The following is a 19,797-nucleotide window of genomic DNA, read 5'->3' as shown; positions in this document are numbered from 1 at the left end:
GGCTGTATCTCATTCCAGGCTCCTCTGCAGGCTGAGCATTGCCAGAACACGTGATGGGCTCTACTGGGCAAAAAATGGAAATAAAAAAATAGAAGAAGAAAGTGACTCCTGGGGGTTGCTGTACAGCTCAGAGGAAGGGCCCATTTAATTTTCAAGCCTGTCCCCTGAGGCCAACACCAGGTACTGAGACAAGATACAAGAGTACCATAGCAGGGAGCAAAGCTGTAATTTGCACTCTGGTTCCCTTATCCATTAGCTCCTGGCTGGCATTTCCTTCAGCAGAGAACTCAATCAGCTCCTCAGACAGTGTGCCTCTGGTGATGCTTCTGGCATCCTTCACCTCCACTCCCAGGCCACTGCAGACAAACACTTTCCCTTCTTCATGCACCCCAACGTGGTGTGTGTGGCAGAGCCCTGCTCTGCACTGAGCTGTCTGTCCCCTGTCATGCACAGGTCACTGGGCTGCATGGCCAGTGCTTATTTATTTCAGCAGTGCCAATACAATGTGCAAATAAACTTATTTAATTCACACTGCCCTGCACTGGTCAATTTAGCATTTCCCCTGGACTCACCCTGTGCCACCTCTGCCACACACCGAGAAAGGCACTGGGAAAGAAAGAAAAAGGAAATGCACTGGAAAAGAAAGGAAAGACATAATTACACTTTATTTTGCCAGGTGCAAATAACTCCTCTTGGCTTTGCTGCCCCAGACTTGTACGGGAAAATGGAGTCTCCAAAGCACAAGATAAACCCCAAACACTCACTGTGCTCCTCCAGGACATCCCCTCTCATCTGCCTTCCCCTGCTTCCCAGGAAAGTCCCTGGCAGCCAAATGGGGCCAGCAAGCTCTGGCAGCAGAGGATCTACGCCCACATGGCAAGATGGGCTTAGTTGTGCATTCAGGCTGCTGTTTTATCCCCAGGTGAGCAAAATAATTTCAGAGGAAATTCCATTTTGGCTCTAAATCTCCCCCTCCCCAGCAGTGTTCAGACACCAGCATTGCCTGTCCCAAGGACAGGAAGGCTTTTTTATCACAGTTACCCACAAAAATTCAACAACTGATAGGGAATTGTCAGTCCTGCCCACTACATGAATTATGATATGCTGCATGGTACTCTGATACTCCCATCAGAGACAGGCAGAGGGCAGATGCCTCCAGATGTATGTAATTTTTAATTTCCTTTGCTGGGGAAAATGTTTTCTTGTTTTAGTGATGTATGTTCAAAGCGTTCCAGTTCCCATAGCAACTCTCTGCTTCCACTGGAGATGTCATTTTTCATGCCATCCCTTCAGAATTCGACATCTCCTCGCAGAAGTTTTGAAGAAATGTCTCTCTTAAATATATATTTATTAGAGACAGTGCCCGAGAGTGTGTTTTATTGACACGTTTCTTAGGTGACTCAGCCTACAGAGGAGAAAGCTGTCTCCAGAAATATGCTGCCTGCCAATCTGCCTTTCCTCAGCTTCTGTTTTCAACCACAACTCTCTCTCTCTTTTTCTGCCATGCAGTTATTTGCCAGCACCTACTCCCTTTTATTTTTTTTTTAATTCCTTTCTGTTCCCATCACTCTTGTCCATGCCCAGCATCTGCTCCCCAATTTTTTTCCCTTTAATTCCATTCTGTTCCCATCACTCTTGTCCATCCCCAGCATCTGCTCCCCCCTTTTTTTCCTCTTTAATTCCTTTCTGTTCCCATCACTCTTGTCCATGCCCAGCTCCCCAGCAAAGCAAGCACAGCAGGGGAGTGCCCAACTGTGCCAGAAGTGTCTGTGCCTCTTCCCTGCTGCCACATTTGCATGTAGAGAAAACCCCAAAGTGCTGCAGAACAGAGACTGCACGAGCCTCTCCATCCTGGAGGTGCAGCAGCAGGAGCGCCTGCAGCTCCCTGCCCCTGGATGCTCTCCCTGTGCCATCTGGCTGGAGCCCTTTGGGTGCCATGTGCCCCTTGGGAAGGGCTGAGGGCATCGAGGTGCTCATCCTGCTCCCCAGTGCAGGGCATGGGGCCGCCATCCTGGCTGGGGGAAGGATTCATGCCTCAGGTGCTGTTTATCTGGTGCCACTTGCGCAGCACCTTCAGTGGCTCACGGCGTTGTGGTGCCTCTCTGTGCCCCACAGGTGTGGGGCTGAGGGGTGCTGAGATGGAGCCACCTCCCTGCCCAACCCCAGCCTTCCCTACCCCACCAAGGCAGACTGCCTGCCTCTAACCATCACCCCAAAACCCCTGCACCCCCGGCTCTGCAAACCCTGCAGAGAGCAGGAGATGTAACACCCCTCCCACAGCAGCTTCCAGGGGTTTTTCACCAGACCCCAGCAGAGAGTTTCCATTCCAGGCTGCAAGGAGCCCCCAGCTCTGCTGCCCTTTGGGACAGGGGAGCCCCCAGGCCCTGCAGGGCTGCTCAGGTGCCCTCAGTGAGCAGGATGCCATCCCAGGAACCCTCACTTGGCCCACGATCAGCATCTCCCGGCAGCTCCTCAGAAAGAGGCGGCGGCAGCGCCGCGAGGGTCCCGGCGGGACACCGCGCTGGAGATCCTTAATAGAGCTGTAACGTTACAGCTCCAAATTGCCTTCCTGCAGGAGACAAATCCGAGCGAGGAAATTGGTAGGAGCTGAGCAGATCTGGAGGCTGATGGAGCTAATCCCAGGCATGTTTAAATGCAAAGGCCCAGGGAGCCTCACTCAAACCCGGCGTGAGCGCCACAGCTCGCTGCTGGGTTTAATTCTCGGGTGCAGCCTGCTCCGAGGGATGGGAAAAGCAAGGAAAATCAGGGAAAATCAGAACACTGGGAGCAAACATCACATGCCAGCTTCAAGGTCAGGACCTCAGCAAAACCATGCACTGGCTTCTGTTCACTCCATTTGAGAAACCACACGGATAAACATTGCTGTGGTCCCTTGGAGGAGTTTAGAAACATTTTCTTAGCCCAGCCTCGAGCAGGGACACACAGGCTCAGGGGACACTTCTTGCTGACTCCAGACTTCACATTAATTGTCCTGTCCCACCAGCCATTAATCAAATGTCTTCCACTTGCATTTTTATTGAAAATCAATTTAATAAAGTAGGTGGGAGTCCGCACGCTTCCATAACATCAGATAAATATTCATGGGCGCTTACACTGCTTTAGCTAAATGAGTTTTTTAAATTTAACTGGTGCAATTTCCTTGTTCCTTAATATATGGCTTGGCTTGCCCTTGTTCAGGAACAGAGATGAGGTGGGACTGGCTCACTCACAGGCACACCAAGGAAAACTCCTCTGCTCTGGAGCCAGCACCTTTGGGCAAGGATTATGTCATCAGTAATTGGAAATACCAGTGCTAAGGTCAGCGTCACCCAGAGCAAATCCCCAGAGTGAGGTGGAATTCCAAAGGGCCACTTGGAGTTGAAAACTCATTTTCCACCACTGAGAGCATGGCCCCCATTTTTTCCTCGGCAGGTGTGCCCTCTGATTTCCACTTTTCCATCCCTGTTTAAGCAGCCATTGTGCTCCAGCAGCTAAAGCTAATGAAAATCCTTGGAAAATGCACCCCCCTGATGGTTACTGAAGGAGGTTAAAAGGCTTCCAGCTACCAAAACACACCACGTACCAGGGAAAGAACAGAAACACACCCACTCAGGATTTGAGAGTCCTTGGAGAAGGGATGAGCACTACGATCAGCATCACAGAGACAATCTCCACCTGCAGCCCTGGGGAGGGCAGGTCAACCCCAAGCAAGGCTCCTTGCTGCAGCCCTCCTTCCCAAAGGCAGTTGCCAGAGCCAGATGGAAAAAAGAAAAAGCCTGACACATTGATCAAATTTAGGAGACAGGCAGGACTCAGACAGTCCCTATCAGTGAGAGATTTTACAGCATCCAACAGCTCTTTGTTAACTGGAGCAGTGAGGAGCTGCAGCTCCCAAAAAGCAGCAATGCAGGGCAATTCAGCCACTGCCAGGATTCTTGTCGTGTTTTCCCAGTGATACCCTTCTCTTGAAAGGCAGTGCTTCAGAAATCCAGCACACCATCACTTTGCCTTTGTTATTCATGCAAACTGACTTGTTTTCATCGTTACAGCCCCGACCTAATTCCCGTGCACACGCTCCCTACAGCGGCTCAGAGCCCGGACAGGATTTGCTTTCTTGGTGCTTTGGTGACATGAAGGTTGTGACTGGCCCTGCAGACAGGCACAGAGAGCCTGAGCCCTGGGACAGGGCATGGAGAGCCCTCCCACAGTCACATTTCCCGTGCTCCAGCTCTAGGGCGTGGGTGGTGTGAGCACAAACGGGATCCATCAAGTGCCACCATGGTGGTTTTCCCTTTATCCCCAGCAGCTACAGATGCAGCAGAGGTGGGCAATCCCCACTTTGTGATGTCACCAGAGGCCCGTGGCTCAGATCCTCCCAAAACACAGCAGGACCAGCTCTCCTGCAAGCCTCCCAGAGCACTGATTTCCCTGATTTCCCTGCTATTAAGACAGCAGCCCTGCCCTGGAGAGATCAGCCTCATTGGAGACAAACTGCCTGTCAGCAAACAGCACTAAATACAGGGTATCATACTCCACAGATGGTGGCATGCTTTTAGTGTTTTCTCTCTTGGATGCAGGTCACACCACTAATGTCATCTCCAAACACCGAAATCCTACATGTGAAAAGGTAAAGCTTAATTGCCTTGAACAGCAACTCTTGTATTGACTCCAACATAAGGCCCATAAATATTAATACAGCTATATTTAGCCCCTTTCAATTATACATACAAAATTGAACATCTTTCTGGGAACAAATCAGTCCAGATAGGTCTTGGATTTTTTTTCCTTTTCCCTTTTTAATGCGTTCTGCATCAAAATAATAATAATTCCAATAGAGCCAAAGCTTTAAAAACCCCAAAACAACAAAACCAGTGGATGGAGGCAAAGTGCTAAAGATATTTTTCTGGCTCAACCAACTCGCTGGGCAGGTGTTCAGGGGCACTTGCATACTCCTAACCTCAGCCTTGCCCTACCTGGTTGCCATTAATTTGTTGACTCAGTCCCTTTGCTGGAGGGCAGCAAATGGGCTCCACTGAAGGTGTGTCACACAGGGGAGCTGCTGGGACAGGGATGCTTGAAGGAGGTCCCATCCAAGCCTGGCCATGCCCACAAAAAGCCTTCTGCAGGTAAAGTCCTTCTCCTTTGTATAAAAATCACGTCCTCTTTACTGATTTGCAGATTAATTATACATCGCTTCCCTTGCCAAAGTGGACTTAATGGTATTGACATGACATGACAAAGAGGAGCTATCAGAAAGCTCCTCTCATAGCCATGGCTAGATTGATCAGAGAAGAAGAAAGGAGATTTCATGCTTTTGTTTTTAACCCTTCCTCATGAAAGCAGAGGCCCTTTTCTAAGAAAAGGTGTTTTCAAACTCAGGCAAGACCAGGTGCATCTCTCCAAAGGAAAGAGCTCTCATCTTTCACGCACAAGAACCTGGAATTCAATTCCCACATGTGCACAGACCCTTCACAGAAAACACAACTTGGTGGGGGGAACCCAACAGAGTTTGTACCTTCATTTTTTGCAGCACAGTGGTCACAGCTGGCTAAAGTGACATCCACATGATGAGAAAAGAAATCAGATGGGTAAGAATGAATGCAGGACAGCAAAAAAACACCCTGATCTGGCCTGTATGGACACAAAACTTCCTCAAGTTTATCCTCTAGCTCAACAAGAGCTCTGAGGGATGCAGCAATCCCTGTGCAGAGCCTCTGGCACCGTGCACAGCCAATGGCTGTGCTTTGGGCAGTTGTTATGGTCCTCAGACCCTTTCCTCAGCAAAGTTTCTCGTATCACAACTGATCTTTCCAAACCAGAGCTGTCTGGAATGGCTTTTGAGTCGTTGAAACAGCATCTTGGCTTTTCAGACACAATTTATTTCGCTCCAGTCACGAGTTGTTCCATCCACTGACTCAGCCTGAACTTTGTCATCAATAGGATTTTCCAGCAGGTTGGGAGAGGGGGGAAAAAAAATCATATGCTTCTTCTATGCCTGTTGTTCTCAACACTTTGGTTCGAATTATATCCTTGCAGAAGGTAAAGAGAACGGGGTGTCCTTTCCTCACAATGCAAATTGCAGATTAAAATCCCTCTCTAGGCTATACTCTGTGCCTATAATTGTCAGTACTCCACAAGCACTCTTTTTTTCTTTTTAATAAACATTAGCTGCACATCCTTCAGAGACACATTTTTAAAGTTCAGTTACAAGTTATTAGACAAAGAAATATTACAGGAAATTCCTGCCCCACCAGGTGAGAGTTTTGCCACTTACTGCAACAGGGTATTTCCCTCTGACTTTTAATAGTCTTTGCTTAAGGGACCCTGCACAGTTTAGCCTCACTGCCTTGCAGCACTCCCCAAAGCCCCATGCATCTTCCACCCTCACAAACACTCCAGTATTTTTATTTAATCAAACAATAACCTTTAAATAAATGGAACAGCATTAAGAAGCTAACAGGTCTGAAGCAGCAGCATTAATCCCCCCTCCACAGGGGGCTCAGATAGATGTGATTTGATTGCTTCTTCAGATGGATCAGGGCTGAAAGTCACCACCAACATGATCAATGACTTTGCCTCATCAGACATAAACAATACCTCTATATTACTCCATGAAATGCTGCAAACATTTTATCCTCTAGCTCAACAAATAAAATAGCTGTGGTTTCCTCAGTATTTGACCAGTTGTTTCACCAACAGCTTCCCAGAACAAACCAATTAAAGTTGTTTTTAAACTCCATAACATCCAATAAAAAAATCTTATTTCTCAATCCATATCAAAGCCCCATTATAAATCCTTTACATGGGCCTGAACGAATGGAATTTCTAATAAAGGAGAAGCTGCCATAGTCCAACAGATCAATAAAGACATCCTCACAAGCAGTTTATAGCCATCTATAACATCATCTACTAATGTTCTTAAACCCATCTAACACATGTTCAACATGCTGAAACATCAGCTATCGCCTTCCAGAGTCATTATAAACAAACACCATCATCCCATCTCTGACACATCCACAGCTCCCCCTCGGGCAGGGAGCAGCTGCCCGACGCTCACACTGCTTCACTGCAGGTGTCTGAGCCAGCACTGGAGCTCTGAGATACTCCAGTACATATTACTGGGGCAAAAAAACCCCTCCAGGTGGCTTTCCTCTCCTGGAAATATTTCTTGCCCCCTGGGGAAGATCTTCTTGCCTACACGTGTGGGTGCATGGCAGGGTGAGCAGCTCCTCGCTGGAAACACGCAGCCAGGGAAGGCACCAGCTAAAAAAGGCACCACAGGAGCAGGAGAAACACTTCTCCTTCTCACAAATCACTGCCCCACAGCCTAGGGGCTTGGCTGGGCTGCTCTGGAGAGCCCAGGAGGGTGCACACAAGGACAGCTGGTGATGGATTTTGGCCACATGACTGGCCTTTCCAAGGGTGGCAGGCACAGACCTGGCGTGGTGACCCCCTCACAGCTCTGCAGTGGCAGCTGCCAGATGCCCCCAAAGCACCAGTGCTGACCCAAAGCCAGGTGTTTCACACCAAAAGCAATCTACCTCCTTTCACACTGGATTCCTGACCCCTCCCTGGTTCTTGTGACATCCCTGAAGCTTTGATACAGGCTTGTTGCCCTCAGCACATTCATAACTTATTTAAGAGAAGACTTCCACCCTTAGGCACAGCTGTCAGGGCCGTGCTCCTCGCCTGCCTTCTGATGTGTGCAAGGCTTTTCACACACAGCTGTGCACCAGGGCTTTAAACAGCAACTCCACCAGGAATTCTGTGCCAGAGAGGAGAGCACCAGGGCTCTGCAAATCCACAGCAAAGCTGCCTTCAGAGAGCTGCCCTCGAGGGGAAGACAACCTTTCTTTAATTTGTTCACAGACAGATCTTGACTTCAGAAGTTTGACGAGCAGAGCAGGGTCCCCGTTGCCCAGAAAGGTAAACAGAAGGAAATGCTGTTCAGGCAATGCCTCAGCTTCAAATTAAAACTCATCAAGGAAGCTCAGACAGAGACAAAAATCTGAGATAAGACATGGATTTTGGGTTTTTTTTTCTAAGAAAGGATCAAATTCCTCCCTGGAGTAATCAATACAAAGCATGAAGTCAGATCAGAGAGAAGAGATGAGAAGTTGGGAGAAGTGGAACATTAAGACAGAAAAACAGATTAAACACAGACTCGAAACCCTAGAAATTGTAATAAACAACAGAGGACAACTCTGTTTGTCATCTCATGTTTCTCTCACACAAACAGTAGGTCTAGATAATGGTTATGAGGCAGTTTTATCACACACAGGTGAAAAACCTATCCACATGTGAAAAGGTCAATTTCAACATTTCATCCAGACTTTAGGAAATAAAAGTTCCATAAACTTCAATCTGGACAATTTAACAATTTTTACCACTGTTATAGGTTAATGTCACTGCAAACAGATTTCTTCTTGGATCCTGCCAGGCAGGTAAGGTCTTGCTGTTTCATTTTGGAGAGCACTGCACTTTCAAGAGAAGGTAGTTCTGTAATTTAATTATTCTGTAATTTAATTATTTCGGCCCCTCTGCCTTAATGCTCCCACAGCAACAGACAAGTCCTCACCTGCAGGAGGTCAGGCCAAAACGACAGATGCACTGAGCTGTAGCACACCAAGCATCTCCTGGGAATGTCTCAACCTAAAGGGAGCTGCTCTGAACCCAAATCCAAACCCTGCTGGCCATCAGCACTTGAATTAGTGAAATACAGGTGGCCAGGCAGGGATACAGATGTTCCTCAGGAGCCATCCTGCCAAACCACACCAGCATTAAAAGAGCAGGAAGAGACATGGCACCGCAGAAAGAGGAAACAAGAGAAACTCCAACCAAGGTGCACTGTGCTGACAAAATAATCATGGAAATACAACAGCAGGATAAATATTAACAGGTGGCTGTAGATCTAAACCATTGGCAAGACAGAGCTGACACAGTATGGATATAGAAAAAGCACCACAGGCCAGGTGGGCACCCCTGATCTGAGTCCTGCTGTGAGCAGCAGGCCCTGACTGCACCAAGTCCTGCTCGAGCCCAACGCGGGCTGGGAGGTGCTGGCACCAAAGAACAGCACAGTGGAGAAGAGGAAGGGGAGCCTGGGTTGCTTTCACCCTCTGGATAGACCCAGTTGGGAGGGTAAAACCTGGGCCTCCCCTCTGCCTGGATGGGAGCACCCCAGGGACAAGGAATGGGTGCCACACCCTGTCCCCAAGGAAGAAGGAACCCGAGGGGTGAAGGGCCTTGCCCTGCCTGGAGAATTGTGATGCTTTAGTCCAGGTGTCTGTGTTTGCTGGTCCTGCTGAACCCCACGGACACTTCAGGAGGCTCCCAAACCTCAGCTGTCCAGAAGCTCTGGTGCAGAGCTGGCCTGGCAGGATGCTCAGCAGCCATCACCCCCTCAGCAGGGCTGAGCTGGTCAGGGACTCCAGAGATGCTGTGGAGGCTTCAAGGAAACACCACGAGTTACCTTGTCAGTCATGCTGCATCCAGGAGGGATAACACTCATTGATCCCAGCCTGGCTGCTTAACATGGTACAAATTGCTTTTTAATTGCAATTGGAGAAACTGGCTTATCTAGGATGTTTACAACTCATCTTTTGGAAAACTGAGCATCCTACTCTCTTCTCCTCTTCCTTGGGGCAAAATCTTTCCCTGCTGGCATGCCCTGGAAAAGCCCAGCAGTTTTCTGGAATGCTTCCCAACCACTCAATACAGAGACTGTCCAGATGCCCTCCGGGCTCCTCACCCCAAATGTACCTCAGGCACACTCCTGGCCCTGTGGAACAGCCAGTCTCTGTCTGAGCTGGAAAAACACCCGTTTGCTTTGCAAACAGCTGGGGAAAGGTCCCACATGGCTCCTCCTCCAGCAGTAATAGCCTTACACTGCCAAAGCATATTTAAAGCACTCTCGAGGCTGTAAGGAAGGAAAAGCCTGGGAATGTCCCCTCCTGGTCCTGCCCAGGCATTCCCAGGATGGCTCTGTTTCATTTGCAGCACAAAGGACCCAAATGCCATCAATTAGGAACTAAGGTAGAGGAGGTTCAGCTGTCCAGGGAGCACCACTGACCCTGGAACCCCCAAACTCTGTGTTCTCCCTCATGGTCACTGTGCTGGACACCACAGTGTCCCTGTAAGGACTGCAAGGACACACAGGGTGGTTTTGTACATCTGTCATTCACAAAGAATCTCTTGTGGTCCCTTCATCTTCATCCCACTACTTGAGCATCTCTTCTTTTTGGGCACAGGACATCTCACCCCTGGTCAGGCAGTTCCACCTCCTTCTCCTGGCCACATCTCCCCTCTCCTGCTCTTGGGAGCTCCAGGTAAGCTCCAGGTGCATAAATGAGGCTCTGCAGGGAGCCCCAGCAAGGAGAACCTGAGAGCTGCAGACAGACACTTCCCACCTCAGCCCCTGCGGGCTGGGCAGAGGATCTGTGAGACTTCACAGAGGATCTGTGAGACTTCACAGCTCCAGACCAGGAGCAGAGGCCCATGCTGCCCACAGAAGCTCTCCTGGGACATTTTCTGATCCTGCAAGGTTGGCCATGACAGCAGATGTCTCCATTCCCTCAGGATCCATTGCTGTTCCCTCCTGATTTAATAACCAATCTGCCCCGTGTTCTCCCAGGGGGAACACAGCCTTTGTGCTGACAGCTCCTTCCTCTCCTGCCCCACTCTGAGCCCTAGAAGATGTTCTGTTTATGCAGAACCCCTTCCCCGAGCCCGGACTGTCTTTCTGTGCTCATGAGGCCAAACAAAAGACTCAGCTCTGCTCCTAAGAGGAATCCAGGCCTCTCTCAGTGGGCAGAGCCAGGGAGAAACCTCCTGCCAGACACTGTGACACAAATGGTTGTGTCCCCAGTGCTGCAGGGGGTTACTGCAGAAGAAGGGGTCTGACAGCCACCTTCCCCTGCCTTTCTTCTTCTTCTGAAGTGTGCTCACAAATCTGCCCCTTGCCACAGGACAGCAGGACTCCTGGCTGGGCTGGATGTGTCCTGTTTGGGGCAGCAGCAGCAGGCAGGGCCATGCTCACCTGGAGGCTGGCTCTGCAGCAGCAGGCACTCCTGAGCAGCCTCAGCACTTGCTTCAGCTCGTGTCTGCAGCATCCTGGCAGGAAGAGGAGCTCTGGCATGGCAGCTATTAGAGTGGGTGGCAGCAGATGGTGAAAGCAGAGGGGATAAGAAAATAAATACAAAGAGGCTATCTTGAGGGGAGAAGTCACCACATTAACACTCTGTTGCTTACACAGTGTCTTCTCCCAAAGTCTAAACAAACACTGCTCGGCTCCTGGCACACAGGGAGCTGAAGGAGGGGACAGGGCTGAGCACACACAGCACTGCAGAGCCCTGAGAGGTGCTGCAGCCCCAAACTCTGCTCAGCCCTCCATGTCCCAAATGTCTGCAGGGCCATCTCACTCAGAACAGGAAAACCAGCCAGGCAAAGAGCCTGCATGTCCTGCTTCACACAGGTTACACACAATTTAGGGAACTCCATCCTTCCACCAGCCTGGTGTGGACACAAGAGCACCACATCTGCCCTTTCCATGGACTGCAGGGTATGGATGCTCTTGTCTGACATCTTCAGAAAAACAACGGAAGACATTCCCAAGGGAAATGGGGAGACTACAGGGACTGTCCAGTGCTGTCTTACAGGAAAACCAATGTTCCTTGTCCATGGCCCAGTCCCAGTGCAGCACCGCTGCTCATGGGGAGCAAGGCAATTCCCTTTCCCAGCCCTCACACAGCCTTGGACAGCAGGAGCCCACCTCTTGCTGACTGCCACCCCAGGCTCTTCCATTAACCCCAAACTCTGGAGCCTGCAGCAGGACCACTTCTGCTTCTCTGTCCACCAGCAGCAGTGGGAGAGGTCTTTCCCTCTAATTCTCCTCCTGAGAGACCTGCAAGGCTTCAGCCTTGGCAAAAACAACCAAAACTGAGGAGAGCCTGGCTCACCAGGCTGCTCCACACACAGAGGACAACTCACTGCCAGTCAAGAGCCCCCAGAACCTGCAGCCCCCATCAGCACCTCCCACCTGGGTCTGCCACAGTGCCTCAGCAGGGGAACTCAGAGGTGAAAGCAGTCTTTAAACACGCAAGGGCTGGCTCAGGCAAAGGCAATTTATTATGTTAAACACGTTATTAAAGGATCTAAAGCAACAGAGCAAAGATGTTCCAAGAAAGGTTTGAACTTCCCCAGCAAGGGGCTCTTGGGACTCCTCTTGTTAATACTTAGCAGGCTTGTCTGCAGCTGAGCCTACAGTGAGCATAAATGCCCCTCAGTCCCCGTGCAGAACTTGTTTCACTTAAATCAATACAGCCATCGGGGAGACTTGAGGAAGCAAAGCTATTAGTGGGACCACAGTTAATTCTGGGGGAAAGAAACAAGCAACAAAAGCAATAAAACTGACTGATTGCTTATGCAGACACTGTAACCCTTTCCTGCCTGGGTCCTGCAGCACAGCAGAGGTGAGGATGCTCGCTGGAAAAGCCCTTCCTGCCCAGGTCTGGCATGGTCTCACAGGGCAGCTGCAGGGCAGGGGCCTGTGGCACAGAGGTGGGCACGGGGCTGGGAGGAGGCAGGGATGCTCTGGAGAAGGAAAGGGCCATTCCAGGAGATCCCATCAGCATGCAAGAGCTCAGGAAAGCAGCTCTTGGCAGCAGGACCTGCAGAAAATGGGACAGCAGGTGGTGACTCCAGCTCTGGGTGGGAATCAGCACACCTTGGCTGAGCAGGAGAGCCCAGAGCAGTGCAGGGACATCCCCTCAGCAGCCCCAGGGACACTCAGCTGAGAGGGGCCACCTCTGCCACAGCAACAACACACCAGGAAACCATCCAGACCCACATCCCCTCATCTCACACCTCTCTTCCCCACACATCTCCCTGTTTCTTCTGCCCCCTTAGGTCATGCTGACTGTAGCTCTAGGCATTAGGTGGGAAGGTGGCTGCCATGGTTTTTCCTTCTGAGGCACCTCAGACAAGTGCAGTAGCTTGCAGAGAAGCTCTGCAGCAGCAGCAGTGTTGGCAGCAGTGCTGAAGGCAGCTCAGGAGGCAGCAGGGCCTGGGTGAGTGCCCGGTGCCCAGAGCAGCACGGGGGGAGAGCTTGCCAGGTGACAGCTGCATAGGAAATAACTGAGAAGATGTGGAGATAGAGGCTCTGTAGCAAAGCAAACTGACTAAAATCAACACCAACACGAGCTGAAGGTTCTGCAAGCCGGTGGTATAGAGCCACAGAATGGTTCAGGTTGGAAAAGGTCATCAAGTCCAACTGTGCAGCCAGCACCACCATGTTCAGCACTAACCCATGTCCTCAAGTGCCACACCAACACTTTCAGGGATGCTGGCTCTACCATTTCCCAGAGAACCTTTTCCAGTGCCTTACAACCCTTTCTGTGAAAAGTTTTTCCTTACATCTCATCTAAACCTCCCCTGGTGCAACTTGAGGCCATCTCCTCTTGTCCCGTCATTTGTTTCCTTGGAGAACAGACTGACCCACACCTGGCTCCAACCTCCTTTCAGGGAGCTGTAAAAAGTGAGAATGTCCCCCCTTTTCCCCAGGCTGGGCTCCTCAGCTGCTCCTCATCAGAGTTATGTCCAGATCTTTTCTCTGGACACGTTCCGGCCCCTCAATGAATGTATCAGCATTTCTGAAAGGGAATTTATTTTTTTCCTGCCTCTAAGATAGCAGGAATAGGTTCACCCCCAGCTGCTCCATCTGCAGGCCTGTCCTTGCACTGTCACAGGCCACAGAGCACCCCGGGGCTCACACCTCTCAGCCCACGACATACCCAACAACCAAACAGCCTCAAAACGGGGAAACAGCCCCAAACTGAGCCTGGCACTGAACAGCCTGCCCTCCTGGCAGTGCCAGAGTCATTCAAAAGCCACGTGTGCTGCCTGTCCCTGCTGAAGCCTGCAGGAAGCACCACTGACCTCCGAGGCCAGGCCGCAGGCGGTTGTCGTAGCCGTCCAGGAGCCTGTCCAGGATGCGTGTGAAAATGGTGATGTTGTCCTTGCTGTCATCCACGACGTCCGAGACGTGCTTCTGAGAGAGCCTGGCACAGGGAGCGGGGGGGAAACCAGGAGAGAAGGTTAGAGGGGAAATCTACACCGTGCATGCTCCCAGAGCTACAGGGAGGGAAGGGCCTGAAGGGCAGGATGGGGCTCTGGTTTTGGTAAATTCGTGTGTTTGCAGGACGCACCACAGGGCATTTCTGATCAGCTCCCCTCTGTCTTCACAGAGCTCCCCACTGTCCCCTCCCCACCTTTCCCTGCTCAGATCCACCGTGGGGGGATCCACCACTGCACCACGGGGAGTGGTTTAGGAGCCCTATTTTAACAAGAATGCCCCAGCATCCCTTGCCTGCCCCTAAAAATGGGCATTTTCTGAGCAGAGGCTGTGGGAAGCTCAGTTATTGAACTGCCACTATCTCCTTACAGGCAGCATGGAAGAAGTGACACCAGGTATTTGGCAGACTGAGCCATTTCAAAGATCTCTGCCCCAGGGAAGAGGGGAGACAGAAAAATAAGAATTCAGTAAACAGGTTTAAAGCCTCATCATTAAAACACTTAGTGAACCACCTCTGCAGTTTGCTGAACTTTCCCTGCTTATAAAAACAAATGAGCTTCCACATTCCCATCTCTGCTCAACACAAGAAGCCTAGAAGCCCCCAAACAAGATGATTTCCTCAGAACACATTCTGCCCCAGGTGGAATAAAATAAGGAGTAAATTCCTCTGAAAAAGCACATCTCACTGAAGAAAATCTTCAATGCAGTTTTGCAAACACAAGGGGCTCAAGTAATACATTTGCATTTTGTGTCTCCCTTTCAATCAACAGAAAAGGAGATTGTGAGTCCTTCTGGAACCACCTGCCTATAAAAGAGATTTCAGATGGCACAGAGCAGCAGTGCTGTGGCTTCAAGCACAGCTTTCCCCAGCAGAAATAGCTGTTAGGACCAAAACAAATGGAAAGGCAGAAGATTAAGTAACAGAAAACAAAAAGAAAAATCTATAGAGATGAAGAGTTTTCAAGGAAGATGGAAGAGGAAATAACAGAGAGACAAATGAGGCAAAAAGAAAGATTAAGAGGCACAAACAGGCAGCGAGGTGGCTGAGGAAGCCCAGCCAGGCAGGGGAAAAAAGGCAGCTGAAGCAGAGGGATGCTCAGCAGCAGCTACAGGAGCCCCCTGGGAGCAGGGAAGCTCTGACTGGCAAATTGGCACTAAATGGAGAGGTGAATAACTGTGGAGCACTGGCCAGAGGAAGACCATGAATGCCACAGACCAGAGGGGGTGGGCATGGAAATCATGGTTCCATTTACCAAGGACAGCACCTTTGACCATCAGAAATGTAATGCTGGGGGAAGAAAAGCCTGCAAATTGTCACTTTCTAACACTTCTCCTTTCATTTCCACCTCAGCCTTATGTCCTTTGATGTGTGGCAGCCACTGATTTCAGCATGTATCATGAAATAACTGGGGGAAAAAATAATAAAACCAACAAAAAACTACAGAAAAAGGAATATTATTTAAGGAGTTCAAAGTTTAATCCTGACGCATCCCATCTGGTCCGACTGGTTACCCCTGACACTGCTGGTGCACCTGTAAATACACTGTCAAGTGTCAGTAAGGTGACAAGCACCAAGAGCTGGTTTGGAGCTCTCTACCAAAGTGTTCACCCAACAGAAAACCCAGATTCTGTAAGATAAAAGAAGTGCAAAGAGTATTTCCTAGCAAAAGAGGAAAAATTGAGAGCAGGGTATGGGTACTTCTAGAGTCAGGCTGAATCGATACTATTTAGAATGCTGCAGTTAATTGAAATATTCCCTTTTGGGCAATTCTGACATTAATTTTCATTGGTTTCATTGACCAAACACTCTGGGAAATTTCCTTTCAAGTGCCTGAGGTCTACTTCTCCAGGGGCACATCCCACCTCTCACAGGATCACTTGGCCTCTGTTTTTTAGCAAAGCAACATCTGGAGGAGCAGTCAAACCGGGAAGTTGAGTCTCCAGGAGGGTAACACAGTGCTGAAATTCCATTTTCCATAGGGTAAGGCGTGGTTGGGATAACACCTGACCCAGCCCTAATGCAACCTGCCAGATCCAAACATCAAAACACATCTGACATTACAAACTGCATCACAGCCTCCAAGATTTCCAGCTGAATCCAAATGCTGGTTTTGGCTTTTCATCTGGACTTGAACTCCCTGCAGGTAAGAAGAGTTTTGAGAAATTTAACATGCCTGCAGTAATTAGTAGGGTTTCAATTGTACCAGCTTTCAATAGATGTCATGGTTAAAAGCAATCTGTCCCAGAGTCTGCTGATGAGTATATAACCATCTATAACTTATGAATAGCTAGCATGCTCATGAAAAGCTCATTCATTAATGTTTTATAAGCTATCTTTAAAAATTACCCATAATATAAAGAGCTAGAGGATGGATTTTTGTGAAGGAACTCCTGGCGGAGGCTCAGCAGTGATGGGAAAAATGAGTTTACAAATTTCAAAGCTGTTTTACTTAGCCTGACGTTTGAGGGTTTGACTTCAATGTGAGCAGTGTGGGATTCACTCGGGAGGTGCTGGGGGAAGAGCAGCGTAGGCAGGACAAGGGAAGGTGCAGGCAGGGGAGAGCCAACAGCACCTCTGCCTGGCACCTGATTTGGGCTAATAATTCCTTTCCCAGGAAAGCTCTGGGCTGCCTCACCTCACCTTAATATAAAGCTAAAGCTGCCCTTTAGCTAGGCATAAAGGGACCGCAAAGAGATGTGTGGGATCAAGGTTTTAAAATAATTAAAATCCTCTAGGCAGGAAGGACAGAGGTTTACAGCAAATTTAATTAGGAGAGGCTTGAGGAAAAGTCATTACCTTGCCACCTGTGCACAGGCTCTCTGGGGAGCTGTGCCACATCAGCACAGGGGTCCCCTTGCACACAATTTGGGAAGCAAATCCTCCTGGGGACCAGTGCTGTGAGCAATCCCTGCGTGGCAGGTGGGAGGGAGCAGCAGTTCTGGTGAATCTCTGGTGGGAAGGAAAAGGCAGCAGTGGGGACGGCAGATCTGCAGGCACAGGGCGTGGGGACAGCCCCACAGCCATTGTGGGGATGGGGTGAGAGGCCAGGGCTGACTGCCCGTGCAGGGTCAGCACTCACAGGGCAGGGCAAGCTGCAAAGTCAAATCCAAGCAGACAAAGCAGAACAGACAGGACAGGGCGGGAAGGGCAGCACCAACACCTTTTCATGCATGAAGATCCTTGAGCCCTTCTGGACTTGTAACTCAGCAGACAGCATTTCAGTGTCCATACCTGGCACTCTAAAGGCTTTTCTAAATGTTTTATAGAAGTCATGTATTATTTGCATTTCTGTCCCTCTGTGCAGAGCTCCTCCTTCCCCACATCTCTGTCCTTCCTCAAAGGGCTCCCCGAGCTCACCCAGCAAAGGCTCTGGTGGGATGCAGTCACGGACTAACAGGCTTTCATCCCCTCCACACAGCTCCCAGAGGCTGGGAAGGTGAGGCTGGCAGCAGCACCCTCCTTGCCAGGACAGCCAGAGCCTGCACACCCAGGCACAGGAGAGCAGGCAGGGTGGCAGAGAACCCCGGTGCTGCAGCAGGTCAGGTGTGCTGCCCGTGGGTCATTACACCATTAACAGCCAAACAGATGAAGTAGATTGATTTTCTGTTCTTTAAAATACTATTAAAATATTAAATGGGGTGGGGAGAATCTCTCTTCCAGGTTAAAACTCAGGCAAGCAGAGTCCTTGCCCAGAATGAATTGTGCAGAAGCCAAATCTGAAAATAGGTTTTGTTGCAAGAAACGCTGACAACTGATCTCAGTGAGAGCACCTCAAATAATGCCAGTGTCAGCCACGTTAGGGACTGAACAGCCCCTGGGTGGAAGGCATGGGGATGGGGACAAGGGGAGGAGGGTCAAGCACAGCAGAGACCCTTTAGTGCTTTGCCCTGGACTGCTTCATACACATACTGATCCCGGGATATTTAAGTTCAGTTATAGGACTGCAGCCTTGGCCAACAGCTCAGCACTCACCACCTTACCCAGCATCAGCAGGGAGAGCCAGGAGCAGGACCAGGACTCCAAGGCTGAGGAGGGAGAAGGGCCCCATTCCTGGGAGCCTCGGTGCCATGGTGGCAGTGTGCAGCCGCTGCAAAACGAGCCTCCAAACCTGCCAGGGAGGGACAGAGGGGAATGAGAGTAGAGAAAAGAGGTTTCAGTTACTAGGGAAAAGCAAATAGTTCAGTTTTTCATGTTGGGCAGCTGTCAGTATTTCTGGGGTCCTGCATTTATTTGAAAGAGCCAAAGGCAGCATTGTGGCCTGGAGCACTGCTGGCCCTGGGCAAGCTGCATCACGGCAGAGCCAAGCAGGCACACACATTAAAACTCTCAGCCTGCCCTCACAGCACACCCTGCAGCTCCCCAGGTGCTTCAGCAGCAAGTGCAAAGCTCACTCCTGAAAGTAACCACACTGGCTCTTCCTCCACCTCACCCTGCAGGCTCAGCCACAACCTGCCCCTTGCAGCAGCCCCTGCCCTTTGTACCTCTGCTACCTCGGTGACATCCACAAAGCAGAACCACTTGGGAAGTCTGAAGACCCATTTTTTTTCCCCCAACATCTTTTTCTAGACAGTTAAACCCTCATTTAATTCCGGTAATGACACTGCCAGAAATTATTATTAAGTTTGACCACCGAGGCCCAAGGTGTTGGGAGCGCTCGACGATACTACACTTAGTGTGCTCTGAGTTTTCATTAATGCTCAGTTTTACTTTTATTGTGATGTTATTGCACATTTAACTGCCTTCTCCTTTTATGTATCTCATTATGTTGATGCACCTTGGAGCAGCACTGCCAAGCAACAGCCTGGATAAATACAGCTTGTCGTGACATCTCCCCCTCACAACGCTCCCTGTCTGCCACCCAGGGGGTTCAGCCAGGCACAGCCAGCCCCACTCTGAGCCCCCAGAGCCAGCAGTGAAGGCTCCAGTCAATCACAGCAGACAGAAACCAGGGCAAGGTGCTGGTGCCAGCCAAATGTGACCTCTGGATTTCTCCACTGAACGCTGCAGAGCCTCAGGCAGCTCCCTCCAGCACTGAAGGAGGTGCTGGCTGCACAGCCAAACCCCAGCAGCTGGATGGCAATTCTGGCCCAGCATGAAGGGGCAGGGGAACTGCCTGGGTGCTGCCAAGGAGCAGGGGGTTCTGCACAGGGACGTGGGAGAGAGCTCCCAGCAGAGCTCCTGTGCAGAAGGCTCAGCCCAGCAGCATGGAAACACCTGGAGAGCACACATGTCCTCAGTGTGTACCTGGAGAAGAGGCACAAGGCCAGGCTGGGCCATGTGTTTTACCACATTTCTGCATTTAGCTGGTCTCCCCACAGCAATGAGGTCCTACAGTCTCCCTGGAGGCTGTGCCTGATCCTTGTTTTTCAGCTCTAGGAGCACAGGAGCTGCCAGGCAGGCGGAAGGTAAGAGCCAGACACCACCAGTCCTTACCACCCACCTCAGCCTTTGTTCTGGCAAGATACTCACTAACAGCAGGCACAAGGGGGAAAAGAAGCCCAACCAACAAAGCCAGCATTTGGCCCTAGTTACCTTTACCTTCCTCCCCATCAGTCACATAAAATCCTTGCAGAAATTAATGCACAGATTAATTTAGGCACAGTGTGCTCAGGCTTTATTAATCAGAACTCCACCTGAGCCCCCTAGGGAAGCTCATGCTCTGGCATGGACACACCCATGGCTCTGGTGAGAAAAGCTCTGTTTTGGGATGCCCCCTCTGGCTCTC

General features: G+C 50.2%; 1 protein-coding gene across 1 annotated transcript in view; it reads right to left on the bottom strand.

Annotated features, from left to right (window-relative positions):
• Positions 1–18,141, bottom strand: part of GABRA3 (gamma-aminobutyric acid type A receptor subunit alpha3) — a 55,238-nt gene extending 37,097 nt beyond the window's left edge. The window contains exons 1-2 of the mRNA XM_041484667.1: positions 18,053–18,141; positions 13,936–14,057 (exon numbers count right to left, since the gene is read on the bottom strand). Coding sequence (XP_041340601.1) covers positions 13,936–14,057; positions 18,053–18,141 — 211 coding nt within the window. The remainder of the gene's footprint in view (positions 1–13,935; positions 14,058–18,052) is intronic.
• Between the last annotated feature and the right edge of the window lie 1,656 nt (positions 18,142–19,797).

Source organism: Pyrgilauda ruficollis, unplaced genomic scaffold, assembly GCF_017590135.1.
Source record: "Pyrgilauda ruficollis isolate IOZ18807 unplaced genomic scaffold, ASM1759013v1 scaffold67, whole genome shotgun sequence".
Classification (NCBI taxonomy): Eukaryota; Metazoa; Chordata; class Aves; order Passeriformes; family Passeridae; genus Pyrgilauda; species Pyrgilauda ruficollis.
Note: the sequence above shows the minus strand (reverse complement) of the source record. Positions and strands in the feature narration are given on the sequence as shown.